The sequence below is a fragment of the Lampetra fluviatilis genome, unplaced genomic scaffold, assembly GCF_964198595.1.
Source record: "Lampetra fluviatilis unplaced genomic scaffold, kcLamFluv1.1 SCAFFOLD_781, whole genome shotgun sequence".
NCBI classification, from domain to species: Eukaryota; Metazoa; Chordata; class Hyperoartia; order Petromyzontiformes; family Petromyzontidae; genus Lampetra; species Lampetra fluviatilis.
The window spans coordinates 30,001-44,189 of record NW_027621240.1 but is presented as its reverse complement, the minus strand read 5'-3'; the positions used below and the strand labels follow the sequence as shown (position 1 = coordinate 44,189).

Sequence of the window (14,189 nt, the reverse complement as noted above, 5' to 3'; positions counted from 1 at the left end):
AGTGGTGGTTGCAGTAGATGACTAGTGGTGGTTGCAGTAGGTGACTAGTGGTGGTTGCAGTAGATGACTAGTGGTGGTTGCAGTAGATGACTAGTGGTGGTTGCAGTAGGTGACTAGTGGTGGTTGCAGTAGGTGACTAGTGGTGGTTGCAGTAGGTGACTAGTGGTGGTTGCAGTAGGTGACTAGTGGTGGTTGCAGTAGGTGACTAGTGGTGGTTGCAGTAGGTGACTAGTGGTGGTTGTTGTTGTTGACTAGTGGTGGTTGTTGTTGTTGACTAGTGGTGGTTGTGGTGGTTGTTGTTGACTAGTGGTGGTTGTTGTGGTTGTGGTGGTTGTGGTTGTTGACTAGTTGTGGTGGTGGTGGTTGTGGTGGTGGTGGTTGTGGTGGTTGTGGTGGTTGTTGTTGATGACTAGTTGTGGTTGTGGTGGTGGTGGTTGTGGTGGTTGTGGTGGTTGTTGTTGACTAGTGGTGGTTGTGGTGGTTGTGGTGGTTGTGGTTGTTGACTAGTTGTGGTTGTGGTGGTTGTGGTGGTTGTGGTTGTTGACTAGTTGTGGTTGTGGTGGTTGTGGTGGTTGTGGTTGTTGACTAGTTGTGGTTGTGGTGGTTGTGGTGGTTGTGGTTGTTGACTAGTTGTGGTTGTGGTGGTTGTGGTGGTTGTGGTGGTTGTGCAGGAGGCGTCACCACCTCAAGCTGCTGGATCAGCAACCAGAGTGGAGGAACTCCGCATACAGGTTAGACAACTAGTTAGACAACTAGTTAGACAACTAGTTAGACAACTAACTAGTTAGACAACTAGTTAGACAACTAGTTAGACAACTAGTTAGACAACTAACTAGTTAGACAACTAGTTAGACAACTAGTTAGACAACTAACTAGTTAGATAACTAGTTAGACAACTAACTAGTTAGACAACTAGTTAGACAACTAGTTAGACAACTAGTTAGACAACTAACTAGTTAGACAACTAGTTAGACAACTAGTTAGACAACTAGTTAGACAACTAACTAGTTAGACAACTAGTTAGACAACTAGTTAGACAACTAACTAGTTAGATAACTAGTTAGACAACTAACTAGTTAGACAACTAGTTAGACAACTAACTAGTTAGACAACTAGTTAGACAACTAGTTAGACAACTAGTTAGACAACTAACTAGTTAGACAACTAGTTAGACAACTAGTTAGACAACTAACTAGTTAGACAACTAGTTAGACAACTAGTTAGACAACTAGTTAGACAACTAGTTAGACAACTAACTAGTTAGACAACTAGTTAGACAACTAGTTAGACAACTAACTAGTTAGATAACTAGTTAGACAACTAACTAGTTAGACAACTAGTTAGACAACTAACTAGTTAGACAACTAGTTAGACAACTAGTTAGACAACTAGTTAGACAACTAACTAGTTAGACAACTAGTTAGACAACTAGTTAGACAACTAACTAGTTAGACAACTAGTTAGACAACTAGTTAGACAACTAACTAGTTAGATAACTAGTTAGACAACTAACTAGTTAGACAACTAGTTAGACAACTAACTAGTTAGACAACTAGTTAGACAACTAGTTAGACAACTAACTAGTTAGACAACTAGTTAGACAACTAGTTAGACAACTAACTAGTTAGATAACTAGTTAGACAACTAACTAGTTAGACAACTAGTTAGACAACTAACTAGTTAGACAACTAGTTAGACAACTAGTTAGACAACTAGTTAGACAACTAACTAGTTAGACAACTAGTTAGACAACTAGTTAGACAACTAACTAGTTAGACAACTAGTTAGACAACTAGTTAGACAACTAACTAGTTAGATAACTAGTTAGACAACTAACTAGTTAGACAACTAGTTAGACAACTAACTAGTTAGACAACTAGTTAGACAACTAGTTAGACAACTAGTTAGACAACTAGTTAGACAACTAACTAGTTAGACAACTAGTTAGACAACTAACTAGTTAGATAACTAGTTAGACAACTAACTAGTTAGACAACTAGTTAGACAACTAACTAGTTAGACAACTAGTTAGACAACTAGTTAGACAACTAACTAGTTAGACAACTAGTTAGACAACTAACTAGTTAGACAACTAGTTAGACAACTAACTAGTTAGACAACTAGTTAGACAACTAACTAGTTAGACAACTAGTTAGACAACTAACTAGTTAGACAACTAGTTAGACAACTAGTTAGACAACTAACTAGTTAGACAACTAGTTAGACAACTAACTAGTTAGACAACTAGTTAGACAACTAACTAGTTAGACAACTAGTTAGACAACTAGTTAAACAACTAACTAGTTAGACAACTAACTAGTTAGAGAACTAGTTAGACAACTAACTAGTTAGACAACTAGTTAGACAACTAGTTAGACAACTAACTAGTTAGACAACTAGTTAGACAACTAACTAGTTAGACAACTAGTTAGACAACTAACTAGTTAGACAACTAGTTAGACAACTAACTAGTTAGACAACTAGTTAGACAACTAGTTAGACAACTAGTTAGACAACTAACTAGTTAGACAACTAGTTAGACAACTAGTTAGACAACTAACTAGTTAGATAACTAGTTAGACAACTAACTAGTTAGACAACTAGTTAGACAACTAACTAGTTAGACAACTAGTTAGACAACTAGTTAGACAACTAACTAGTTAGACAACTAGTTAGACAACTAACTAGTTAGACAACTAGTTAGACAACTAACTAGTTAGACAACTAGTTAGACAACTAACTAGTTAGACAACTAGTTAGACAACTAGTTAGACAACTAACTAGTTAGACAACTAGTTAGACAACTAACTAGTTAGACAACTAGTTAGACAACTAACTAGTTAGACAACTAGTTAGACAACTAGTTAAACAACTAACTAGTTAGACAACTAACTAGTTAGAGAACTAGTTAGACAACTAACTAGTTAGACAACTAGTTAGACAACTAACTAGTTAGACAACTAGTTAGACAACTAGTTAGACAACTAGTTAGACAACTAGTTAGACAACTAACTAGTTAGACAACTAGTTAGACAACTAACTAGTTAGACAACTAGTTAGACAACTAGTTAAACAACTAACTAGTTAGACAACTAACTAGTTAGACAACTAGTTAGACAACTAACTAGTTAGACAACTAGTTAGACAACTAACTAGTTAGACAACTAGTTAGACAACTAACTAGTTAGACAACTAGTTAGACAACTAGTTAGACAACTAACTAGTTAGACAACTAACTAGTTAGACAACTAGTTAGACAACTAACTAGTTAGACAACTAGTTAGACAACTAACTAGTTAGACAACTAGTTAGACAACTAGTTAGACAACTAACTAGTTAGACAACTAACTAGTTAGACAACTAGTTAGACAACTAACTAGTTAGACAACTAACTAGTTAGACTAGCCACACTAACTAGTTAGACTAGTCACACTAACTAGTTAGACTAGTCTCACTAACTAGTTAGACTAGTCACACTAACTAGTTAGACTAGTCACACTAACTAGTTAGACTAGTCTCACTAACTAGTTAGACTAGTCTCACTAACTAGTTAGACAACTAACTAGTTAGACTAGCCACACTAACTAGTTAGACTAGCCACTCTAACTAGTTAGACTAGCCACACTAACTAGTTAGACTAGTCTCACTAACTAGTTAGACTAGCCACACTAACTAGTTAGACTAGTCACACTAACTAGTTAGACTAGCCACACTAACTAGTTAGACTAGCCACACTAACTAGTTAGACTAGTCACACTAACTAGTTAGACAAGTCACACTAACTAGTTAGACTAGCCACACTAACTAGTTAGACTAGCCACACTAACTAGTTAGACTAGCCACACTAACTAGTTAGACTAGCCACACTAACTAGTTAGACTAGTCACACTAACTAGTTAGACTAGCCACACTAACTAGTTAGACTAGTCTCACTAACTAGTTAGACTAGTCACACTAACTAGTTAGACTAGTCTCACTAACTAGTTAGACTAGCCACACTAACTAGTTAGACTAGCCACACTAACTAGTTAGACTAGCCACACTAACTAGTTAGACTAGTCACACTAACTAGTTAGACTAGTCTCACTAACTAGTTAGACTAGTCTCACTAACTAGTTAGACTAGCCACACTAACTAGTTAGACTAGCCACACTAACTAGTTAGACTAGCCACACTAACTAGTTAGACTAGCCACACTAACTAGTTAGACTAGTCTCACTAACTAGTTAGACTAGTCTCACTAACTAGTTAGACTAGTCTCACTAACTAGTTAGACTAGTCACACTAACTAGTTAGACTAGCCACACTAACTAGTTAGACTAGTCACACTAACTAGTTAGACTAGCCACACTAACTAGTTAGACTAGTCTCACTAACTAGTTAGACTAGCCACACTAACTAGTTAGACTAGTCTCACTAACTAGTTAGACTAGTCACACTAACTAGTTAGACTAGTCACACTAACTAGTTAGACTAGTCACACTAACTAGTTAGACTAGTCTCACTAACTAGTTAGACTAGCCACACTAACTAGTTAGACTAGTCACACTAACTAGTTAGACTAGTCACACTAACTAGTTAGACTAGTCACACTAACTAGTTAGACTAGTCTCACTAACTAGTTAGACTAGTCTCACTAACTAGTTAGACTAGTCACACTAACTAGTTAGACTAGTCTCACTAACTAGTTAGACTAGTCTCACTAACTAGTTAGACTAGTCTCACTAACTAGTTAGACTAGTCTCACTAACTAGTTAGACTAGTCTCACTAACTAGTTAGACTAGTCTCACTAACTAGTTAGACTAGTCACACTAACTAGTTAGACTAGTCTCACTAACTAGTTAGACTAGTCTCACTAACTAGTTAGACTAGTCTCACTAACTAGTTAGACTAGCCACACTAACTAGTTAGACTAGTCACACTAACTAGTTAGACTAGCCTCACTAACTAGTTAGACTAGTCACACTAACTAGTTAGACTAGTCTCACTAACTAGTTAGACTAGTCACACTAACTAGTTAGACTAGTCACACTAACTAGTTAGACTAGTCACACTAACTAGTTAGACTAGTCACACTAACTAGTTAGACTAGCCACACTAACTAGTTAGACTAGTCTCACTAACTAGTTAGACTAGTCACACTAACTAGTTAGACTAGTCTCACTAACTAGTTAGACTAGTCTCACTAACTAGTTAGACTAGCCTCACTAACTAGTTAGACTAGTCACACTAACTAGTTAGACTAGTCTCACTAACTAGTTAGACTAGTCTCACTAACTAGTTAGACTAGTCACACTAACTAGTTAGACTAGTCACACTAACTAGTTAGACTAGTCACACTAACTAGTTAGACTAGTCACACTAACTAGTTAGACTAGTCACACTAACTAGTTAGACTAGTCTCACTAACTAGTTAGACTAGTCTCACTAACTAGTTAGACTAGCCACACTAACTAGTTAGACTAGTCTCACTAACTAGTTAGACTAGTCTCACTAACTAGTTAGACTAGTCACACTAACTAGTTAGACTAGTCTCACTAACTAGTTAGACTAGTCTCACTAACTAGTTAGACTAGTCACACTAACTAGTTAGACTAGTCACACTAACTAGTTAGACTAGTCTCACTAACTAGTTAGACTAGTCACACTAACTAGTTAGACTAGTCACACTAACTAGTTAGACTAGTCTCACTAACTAGTTAGACTAGCCACACTAACTAGTTAGACTAGCCACACTAACTAGTTAGACTAGTCACACTAACTAGTTAGACTAGCCACACTAACTAGTTAGACTAGTCACACTAACTAGTTAGACTAGTCACACTAACTAGTTAGACTAGTCTCACTGACTAGTTAGACTAGCCACACTAACTAGTTAGACTAGCCACACTAACTAGTTAGACTAGTCACACTAACTAGTTAGACTAGCCACACTAACTAGTTAGACTAGTCTCACTAACTAGTTAGACTAGTCACACTAACTAGTTAGACTAGCCACACTAACTAGTTAGACTAGCCACACTAACTAGTTAGACTAGCCTCACTAACTAGTTAGACTAGCCACACTAACTAGTTAGACTAGTCACACTAACTAGTTAGACTAGTCACACTAACTAGTTAGACTAGTCTCACTAACTAGTTAGACTAGTCTCACTAACTAGTTAGACTAGTCTCACTAACTAGTTAGACTAGCCACACTAACTAGTTAGACTAGTCTCACTAACTAGTTAGACTAGTCTCACTAACTAGTTAGACTAGTCTCACTAACTAGTTAGACTAGTCACACTAACTAGTTAGACTAGTCTCACTAACTAGTTAGACTAGTCTCACTAACTAGTTAGACTAGCCACACTAACTAGTTAGACTAGCCACACTAACTAGTTAGACTAGCCACACTAACTAGTTAGACTAGTCACACTAACTAGTTAGACTAGTCTCACTAACTAGTTAGACTAGTCTCACTAACTAGTTAGACTAGTCTCACTAACTAGTTAGACTAGCCACACTAACTAGTTAGACTAGTCACACTAACTAGTTAGACTAGTCACACTAACTAGTTAGACTAGTCTCACTAACTAGTTAGACTAGTCTCACTAACTAGTTAGACTAGTCTCACTAACTAGTTAGACTAGCCACACTAACTAGTTAGACTAGCCTCACTAACTAGTTAGACTAGCCACACTAACTAGTTAGACTAGTCACACTAACTAGTTAGACTAGTCTCACTAACTAGTTAGACTAGTCACACTAACTAGTTAGACTAGTCTCACTAACTAGTTAGACTAGTCACACTAACTAGTTAGACTAGTCTCACTAACTAGTTAGACTAGTCACACTAACTAGTTAGACTAGTCTCACTAACTAGTTAGACTAGTCTCACTAACTAGTTAGACTAGTCACACTAACTAGTTAGACTAGTCTCACTAACTAGTTAGACTAGCCACACTAACTAGTTAGACTAGTCACACTAACTAGTTAGACTAGTCTCACTAACTAGTTAGACTAGCCACACTAACTAGTTAGACTAGCCACACTAACTAGTTAGACTAGCCACACTAACTAGTTAGACTAGTCTCACTAACTAGTTAGACTAGCCACACTAACTAGTTAGACTAGTCACACTAACTAGTTAGACTAGTCACACTAACTAGTTAGACTAGCCACACTAACTAGTTAGACTAGCCACACTAACTAGTTAGACTAGTCACACTAACTAGTTAGACTAGTCACACTAACTAGTTAGACTAGTCACACTAACTAGTTAGACTAGCCACACTAACTAGTTAGACTAGTCACACTAACTAGTTAGACTAGTCTCACTAACTAGTTAGACTAGTCACACTAACTAGTTAGACTAGCCACACTAACTAGTTAGACTAGTCACACTAACTAGTTAGACTAGTCACACTAACTAGTTAGACTAGCCACACTAACTAGTTAGACTAGTCACACTAACTAGTTAGACTAGTCTCACTAACTAGTTAGACTAGTCTCACTAACTAGTTAGACTAGTCTCACTAACTAGTTAGACTAGTCACACTAACTAGTTAGACTAGCCACACTAACTAGTTAGACTAGCCACACTAACTAGTTAGACTAGTCTCACTAACTAGTTAGACTAGCCACACTAACTAGTTAGACTAGTCTCACTAACTAGTTAGACTAGCCACACTAACTAGTTAGACTAGCCACACTAACTAGTTAGACTAGCCACACTAACTAGTTAGACTAGCCACACTAACTAGTTAGACTAGTCTCACTAACTAGTTAGACTAGTCTCACTAACTAGTTAGACTAGTCACACTAACTAGTTAGACTAGTCACACTAACTAGTTAGACTAGTCACACTAACTAGTTAGACTAGTCACACTAACTAGTTAGACTAGTCTCACTAACTAGTTAGACTAGTCTCACTAACTAGTTAGACTAGTCACACTAACTAGTTAGACTAGCCACACTAACTAGTTAGACTAGTCTCACTAACTAGTTAGACTAGTCACACTAACTAGTTAGACTAGTCACACTAACTAGTTAGACTAGTCTCACTAACTAGTTAGACTAGTCTCACTAACTAGTTAGACTAGTCACACTAACTAGTTAGACTAGTCACACTAACTAGTTAGACTAGTCACACTAACTAGTTAGACTAGTCTCACTAACTAGTTAGACTAGTCTCACTAACTAGTTAGACTAGTCTCACTAACTAGTTAGACTAGTCACACTAACTAGTTAGACTAGCCACACTAACTAGTTAGACTAGTCTCACTAACTAGTTAGACTAGTCACACTAACTAGTTAGACTAGCCACACTAACTAGTTAGACTAGTCACACTAACTAGTTAGACTAGCCACACTAACTAGTTAGACTAGCCACACTAACTAGTTAGACTAGTCTCACTAACTAGTTAGACTAGTCACACTAACTAGTTAGACTAGTCACACTAACTAGTTAGACTAACTAGCACTAACTAGTTAGACTAGTCACACTAACTAGTTAGACTAACTAGCACTAACTAGTTAGACTAGTCACACTAACTAGTTAGACTAACTAGCACTAACTAGTTAGACTAGTCACACTAACTAGTTAGACTAACTAGCACTAACTAGTTAGACTAGTCACACTAACTAGTTAGACTAACTAGCACTAACTAGTTAGACTAGCCACACTAACTAGTTAGACTAACTAGCACTAACTAGTTAGACTAGTCACACTAACTAGTTAGACTAACTAGCACTAACTAGTTAGACTAGTCACACTAACTAGTTAGACTAACTAGCACTAACTAGTTAGACTAGCCACACTAACTAGTTAGACTAGTATAGTTATACAGGTCACTAACTAGTCACACTAACTAGTTAGACTAACTAGCACTAACTAGTTAGACTAGTATAGTTATACAGGTCACTAACTAGTCACACTAACTAGTTAGACTAGCCACACTAACTAGTTAGACTAACTAGCACTAACTAGTTAGACTAACTAGCACTAACTAGTTAGACTAGCCACACTAACTAGTTAGACTAACTAGCACTAACTAACGGGCAAAGAAGATAACTAAATTCATCATGGGACCTCCTTTACCAAAATATGATAATAGGTTTTCCCCTTTTCTATGGCAACAAAACAGGTAAAACATTAAAATTTATTATAATAAAAATCACGACGTCGTGTTTTTTTATTTTACTTAAATTTAAAATAAAAATCACGACGTCGTGATTTTTATTTTACTTAAATTTAAAATAAAAATCACGACGTCGTGATTTTTATTTTACTTTTATTAAATTTAAAATGAAAATCACGACGTCGTGATTTTTTATTTTACTTTTATTAAATTTAAAATAAAAATCACGACGTCGTGATTTTTATTTTACTTTTATTAAATTTAAAATGAAAATCACGACGTCGTGTTTTTTATTTTACTTTTATTAAATTTAAAATAAAAATCACGACGTCGTGATTTTTATTTTACTTAAATTTAAAATAAAAATCATGACGTCGTGTTTTTTTATTTTACTTAAATTTAAAATAAAAATCACGACGTCGTGATTTTTATTTTACTTAAATTTAAAATAAAAATCACGACGTCGTGATTTTTATTTTACTTTTATTAAATTTAAAATGAAAATCACGACGTCGTGATTTTTTATTTTACTTTTATTAAATTTAAAATGAAAATCACGACGTCGTGTTTTTTATTTCACTTTTATTAAATTTAAAATAAAAATCACGACGTCGTGATTTTTATTTTAAATTTAATAAAAGTAAAATAAAAAACACGACGTCGTGATTTTTATTTTACTTTTATTAAATTTAAATGTTTTACCTACGTGACTTTACCGAAAAACCTAAGAACATGAATCCTTGCTAAAGGTCTCAGTTCGGTGTTTAAACACCTTAAGATCTGCAGTCAGGAAAGCTTTAAATCGAACCTTAACACCTGTTTTGTAGCCAAAAAAAGGTGGGAAAACCTCTTCTTATATTGTGCTACTGGCAAAGGAGGTCTCATAAAGCAGTGAGTCAGATGAAGACAAATTAAACTTAAGCAGAGAATTCAATTTCGATTTAAAGCGTCTTTCGTGACTGCAGCAGCAGCAGCAGGGATTCATCTTCTTGGTTCTTTCGGTAAAGTCGCCACGTAGAAGGGAAATAATAAAATAATAAAAAATATAATAAAATTAAAATAAAATGATAAAAATAAAACATAATAAAATTAAACTAAAAATAAAATGAAATTAAAATGAAACAATAAATTAAACAATAAAATTAAACTAAATAAAATAAAATAAAAATGTTATTAAAATAAAACTATTAACTATTGAAGCCACGCCCCCTCAGTGAAGACACGCCCCCTCATTGAAGACACTCCCCTTCAGTGAGGCCACGCCCCCTCAGTGAAGACACGCCCCCTCAGTGAAGACACGCCCCCTCAGTGAAGACACGCCCCCTCAGTGAAGACACACCCCCTCAGTGAAGACACGCCCCCTCAGTGAAGACACTCCCCTTCAGTGAGGCCACGCCCCCTCAGTGAAGACACGCCCCCTCAGTGAAGACACGCCCCCTCAGTGAAGACACGCCCCCTCAGTGAAGACACGCCCCCTCAGTGAAGACACGCCCCCTCAGTGAAGACACGCCCCTCAGTGAAGACACTCCCCCTCAGTGAAGACACGCCCCCTCAGTGAAGACACGCCCCTCAGTGAAGACACTCCCCCTCAGTGAAGACACGCCCCCTCAGTGAAGACACTCCCCCTAAGCGAGGCCACGCCCCCTACGCGAGGCCACGCCCCCTCGGCGAGGCCACGCCCCTCTCAGTGAAGCCACGCCCTCCTCCGTGAGGACACACACCCCTCAGCGAGGCGACGCCCCCTAAGCGAGGCCACGCCCCCTAAGCGAGGCCACGCCCACTAAGCGAGGCCACGCCCACCAAGCGAGGCCACGCCCACTAAGCGAGGCCACGCCCCCTAAGCGAGGCCACGCCCGCTAAGCGAGGCCACGCCCCCTAAGCGAGGCCACACCCACTAAGCGAGGCCACGCCCGCTAAGCGAGGCCACGCCCCCTAAGCGAGACCACGCCCCCTAAGCGAGGCCACACCCACTAAGCGAGGCCACGCCCTCTGTGTGTGTGTGGTTGACTACTGATGGTGGACTACTGATGGACGACTGTGTGTGTGTGGCGCAGGTGGAGGGAGTGAAGGGGGTGATGGTGGACAATGTGGAGAAAGTCCTCCAGCGGGGCGAGCGTCTGGACGACTTAGTGGACAAAACGCTGGAACTACAGAACACGGTGATGGTGGTGATGGTGATGGGGATGGTGGTGATGGTGGTGATGGTGATGGTGGTGATGGTGGTGGTGATGGTGGTGGTGATGGTGGTGATGGTGGTGGTGATGATGGTGGTAGTGGTGGTGATGATGGTGGTAGTGGTGGTGATGGTGGTGATGGTGGTGATGGTGGTGGTGATGGTGGTGGTGGTGGTGATGGTGGTGGTGATGATGGTGGTAGTGGTGGTGATGGTGGTGATGGTGGTGATGGTGGTGGTGATGGTGGTGGTGGTGGTGATGGTGGTGATGGTGATGGTGGTGGTGATGATGGTGGTAGTGGTGGTGATGGTGGTGATGGTGGTGATGGTGGTGGTGATGGTGGTGGTGGTGGTGATGGTGGTGATGGTGGTGATGGTGGTGATGGTGATGGTGGTGGTGATGATGGTGGTAGTGGTGGTGATGGTGGTGATGGTGGTGATGGTGGTGGTGATGGTGGTGGTGATGATGGTGGTAGTGGTGGTGATGGTGGTGATGGTGGTGATGGTGGTGATGGTGGTGATGGTGGTGGTGATGATGGTGGTAGTGGTGGTGATGGTGGTGATGGTGGTGGTGATGGTGGTGGTGGTGGTGGTGATGGTGGTAGTGGTGGTGATGATGGTGATGGTGGTGATGGTGGTGATGGTGATGGTGGTGATGGTGGTGATGGCGGTGATGGTGGTGATGGTGGTGGTGGTGATGGCGGTGATGGCGGTGATGGTGGTGGTGGTGGTGATGGTGGTGATGGTGGTGATGGTGGTGATGGTGATGGTGGTGATGGTGGTGATGGTGGTGATGGTGGTGATGGTGGTGGTGGTGATGGCGGTGATGGCGGTGATGGTGGTGATGGTGGTGGTGGTGATGGTGGTGATGGTGGTGATGGTGGTGGTGGTGATGGTGGTGATGGTGGTAGTGATGGTGGTGATGGTGGTGATGGTGGTGATGGCGGTGATGGTGGTGATGGTGGTGGTGGTGATGGTGGTGATGGTGGTAGTGATGGTGGTGATGGTGGTGATGGTGGTGGTGGTGATGATGGTGGTGATGGTGGTGATGGGGATGGTGGTGATGGTGGTAGTGATGGTGGTGATGGTGGTGATGGTGGTAGTGATGGTGGTGATGGTGGTAGTGATGGTGGTGATGGTGATGGTGGTGATGGTGGTGATGGCGGTGATGGTGGTGATGGTGGTGGTGGTGATGGTGGTGATGATGGTGGTGATGGTGGTGATGGTGATGGTGGTGATGGTGGTGATGGTGGTGATGGTGGTGGTGATGATGGTGATGGTGGTGGTGATGATGGTGATGGGGATGGTGGTGATGGTGATGGTGATGGTGGTGATGGTGGTGGTGATGGTGGTAGTGATGGTAGTGATGGTGGTGATGGTGGTGATGGTGGTGGTGATGATGGTGATGGGGATGGTGGTGATGGTGATGGTGGTGATGGTGGTGGTGATGATGGTGGTGATGGTGGTGATGGGGATGGTGGTGATGGTGATAGTGATGGTGGTGATGGTGGTGATGGTGGTGATGGTGGTAGTGATGGTGGTGATGGTGGTGGTGATGATGGTGGTGATGGTGGTGATGGGGATGGTGGTGATGGTGGTGGTGGTGATGGTGGTGATGGTGGTGATGGCGGTGATGGTGGTGGTGGTGGTGATGGTGGTGATGGTGGTAGTGATGGTGGTGATGGTGGTGATGGTGGTAGTGATGGTGGTGATGGTGGTGATGGTGGTGGTGATGGTGGTGATGGGGATGGTGGTGATGGTGGTAGTGATGGTGGTGATGGTGGTGATGGTGGTAGTGATGGTGGTAGTGATGGTGGTAGTGATGGTGGTGATGGTGGTGGTGATGATGGTGGTGATGGTGGTGATGGGGATGGTGGTGATGGTGGTGATGGTGGTGATGGTGGTGGTGATGATGGTGGTGATGGTGGTGATGGGGATGGTGGTGATGGTGGTAGTGATGGTGGTGATGGTGGTGATGGTGGTGATGGTGGTGATGGTGGTGATGGTGGTAGTGATGGTGGTGATGGTGGTAGTGATGGTGGTGATGGTGGTGATGGTGGTGGTGATGATGGTGGTGATGGTGGTGATGGGGATGGTGGTGATGGTGGTAGTGATGGTGGTAGTGATGGTGGTAGTGATGGTGGTAGTGATGGTGGTGATGGTGGTGATGGTGGTTGTGATGATGGTGGTGATGGTGGTGATGGGGATGGTGGTGATGGTGGTAGTGATGGTGGTGATGGTGGTGATGGTGGTGGTGATGATGGTGGTGATGGTGGTGATGGGGATGGTGGTGATGGTGGTAGTGATGGTGGTGATGGTGGTGATGGTGGTGATGGGGATGGTGGTGATGGTGGTAGTGATGGTGGTGATGGTGGTGGTGGTGGTAGTGATGGTGGTGGTGGTGATGGTGGTGGTGATGTTGTTGATGGTGGTGATGATGTTGGTGATGTTGATGGTGATGATGATGATGTTGTTGATGTTGATGTTGTTGTTGATGTTGATGTTGATGATGTTGTTGATGATGTTGTTGATGTTGTTGATGATGTTGATGTTGTTGTTGATGTTGTTGATGTTGATGTTGTTGTTGATGTTGATGTTGTTGATGTTGTTGTTGATGTTGTTGATGTTGTTGATGATGTTGATGTTGTTGTTAATGTTGTTGATGATGTTGTTGATGATGTTGATGTTGTTGATGTTGTTGATGATGTTGATGTTGTTGTTGATGTTGTTGATGTTGATGTTGTTGTTGATGATGTTGATGTTGATGTTGTTGATGTTGTTGATGTTGATGTTGTTGTTGATGTTGTTGATGTTGATGATGTTGATGTTGTTGATGTTGTTGATGTTGTTGATGTTGTTGTTGATGTTGATGTTGTTGATGTTGTTGATGATG

General features: G+C 40.8%; 1 protein-coding gene across 1 annotated transcript in view; it reads left to right on the top strand.

Annotated features, from left to right (window-relative positions):
- Nucleotides 1–676: 676 nt before the first annotated feature.
- The window catches only part of LOC144954958 (vesicle-associated membrane protein 8-like), a 14,738-nt gene continuing 1,225 nt past the window's right edge, over nucleotides 677–14,189 (top strand). The window contains exons 1-2 of the mRNA XM_078885327.1: nucleotides 677–731; nucleotides 11,178–11,282. Coding sequence (XP_078741453.1) covers nucleotides 11,199–11,282 — 84 coding nt within the window. The 5' untranslated portion in view covers nucleotides 677–731; nucleotides 11,178–11,198. The remainder of the gene's footprint in view (nucleotides 732–11,177; nucleotides 11,283–14,189) is intronic.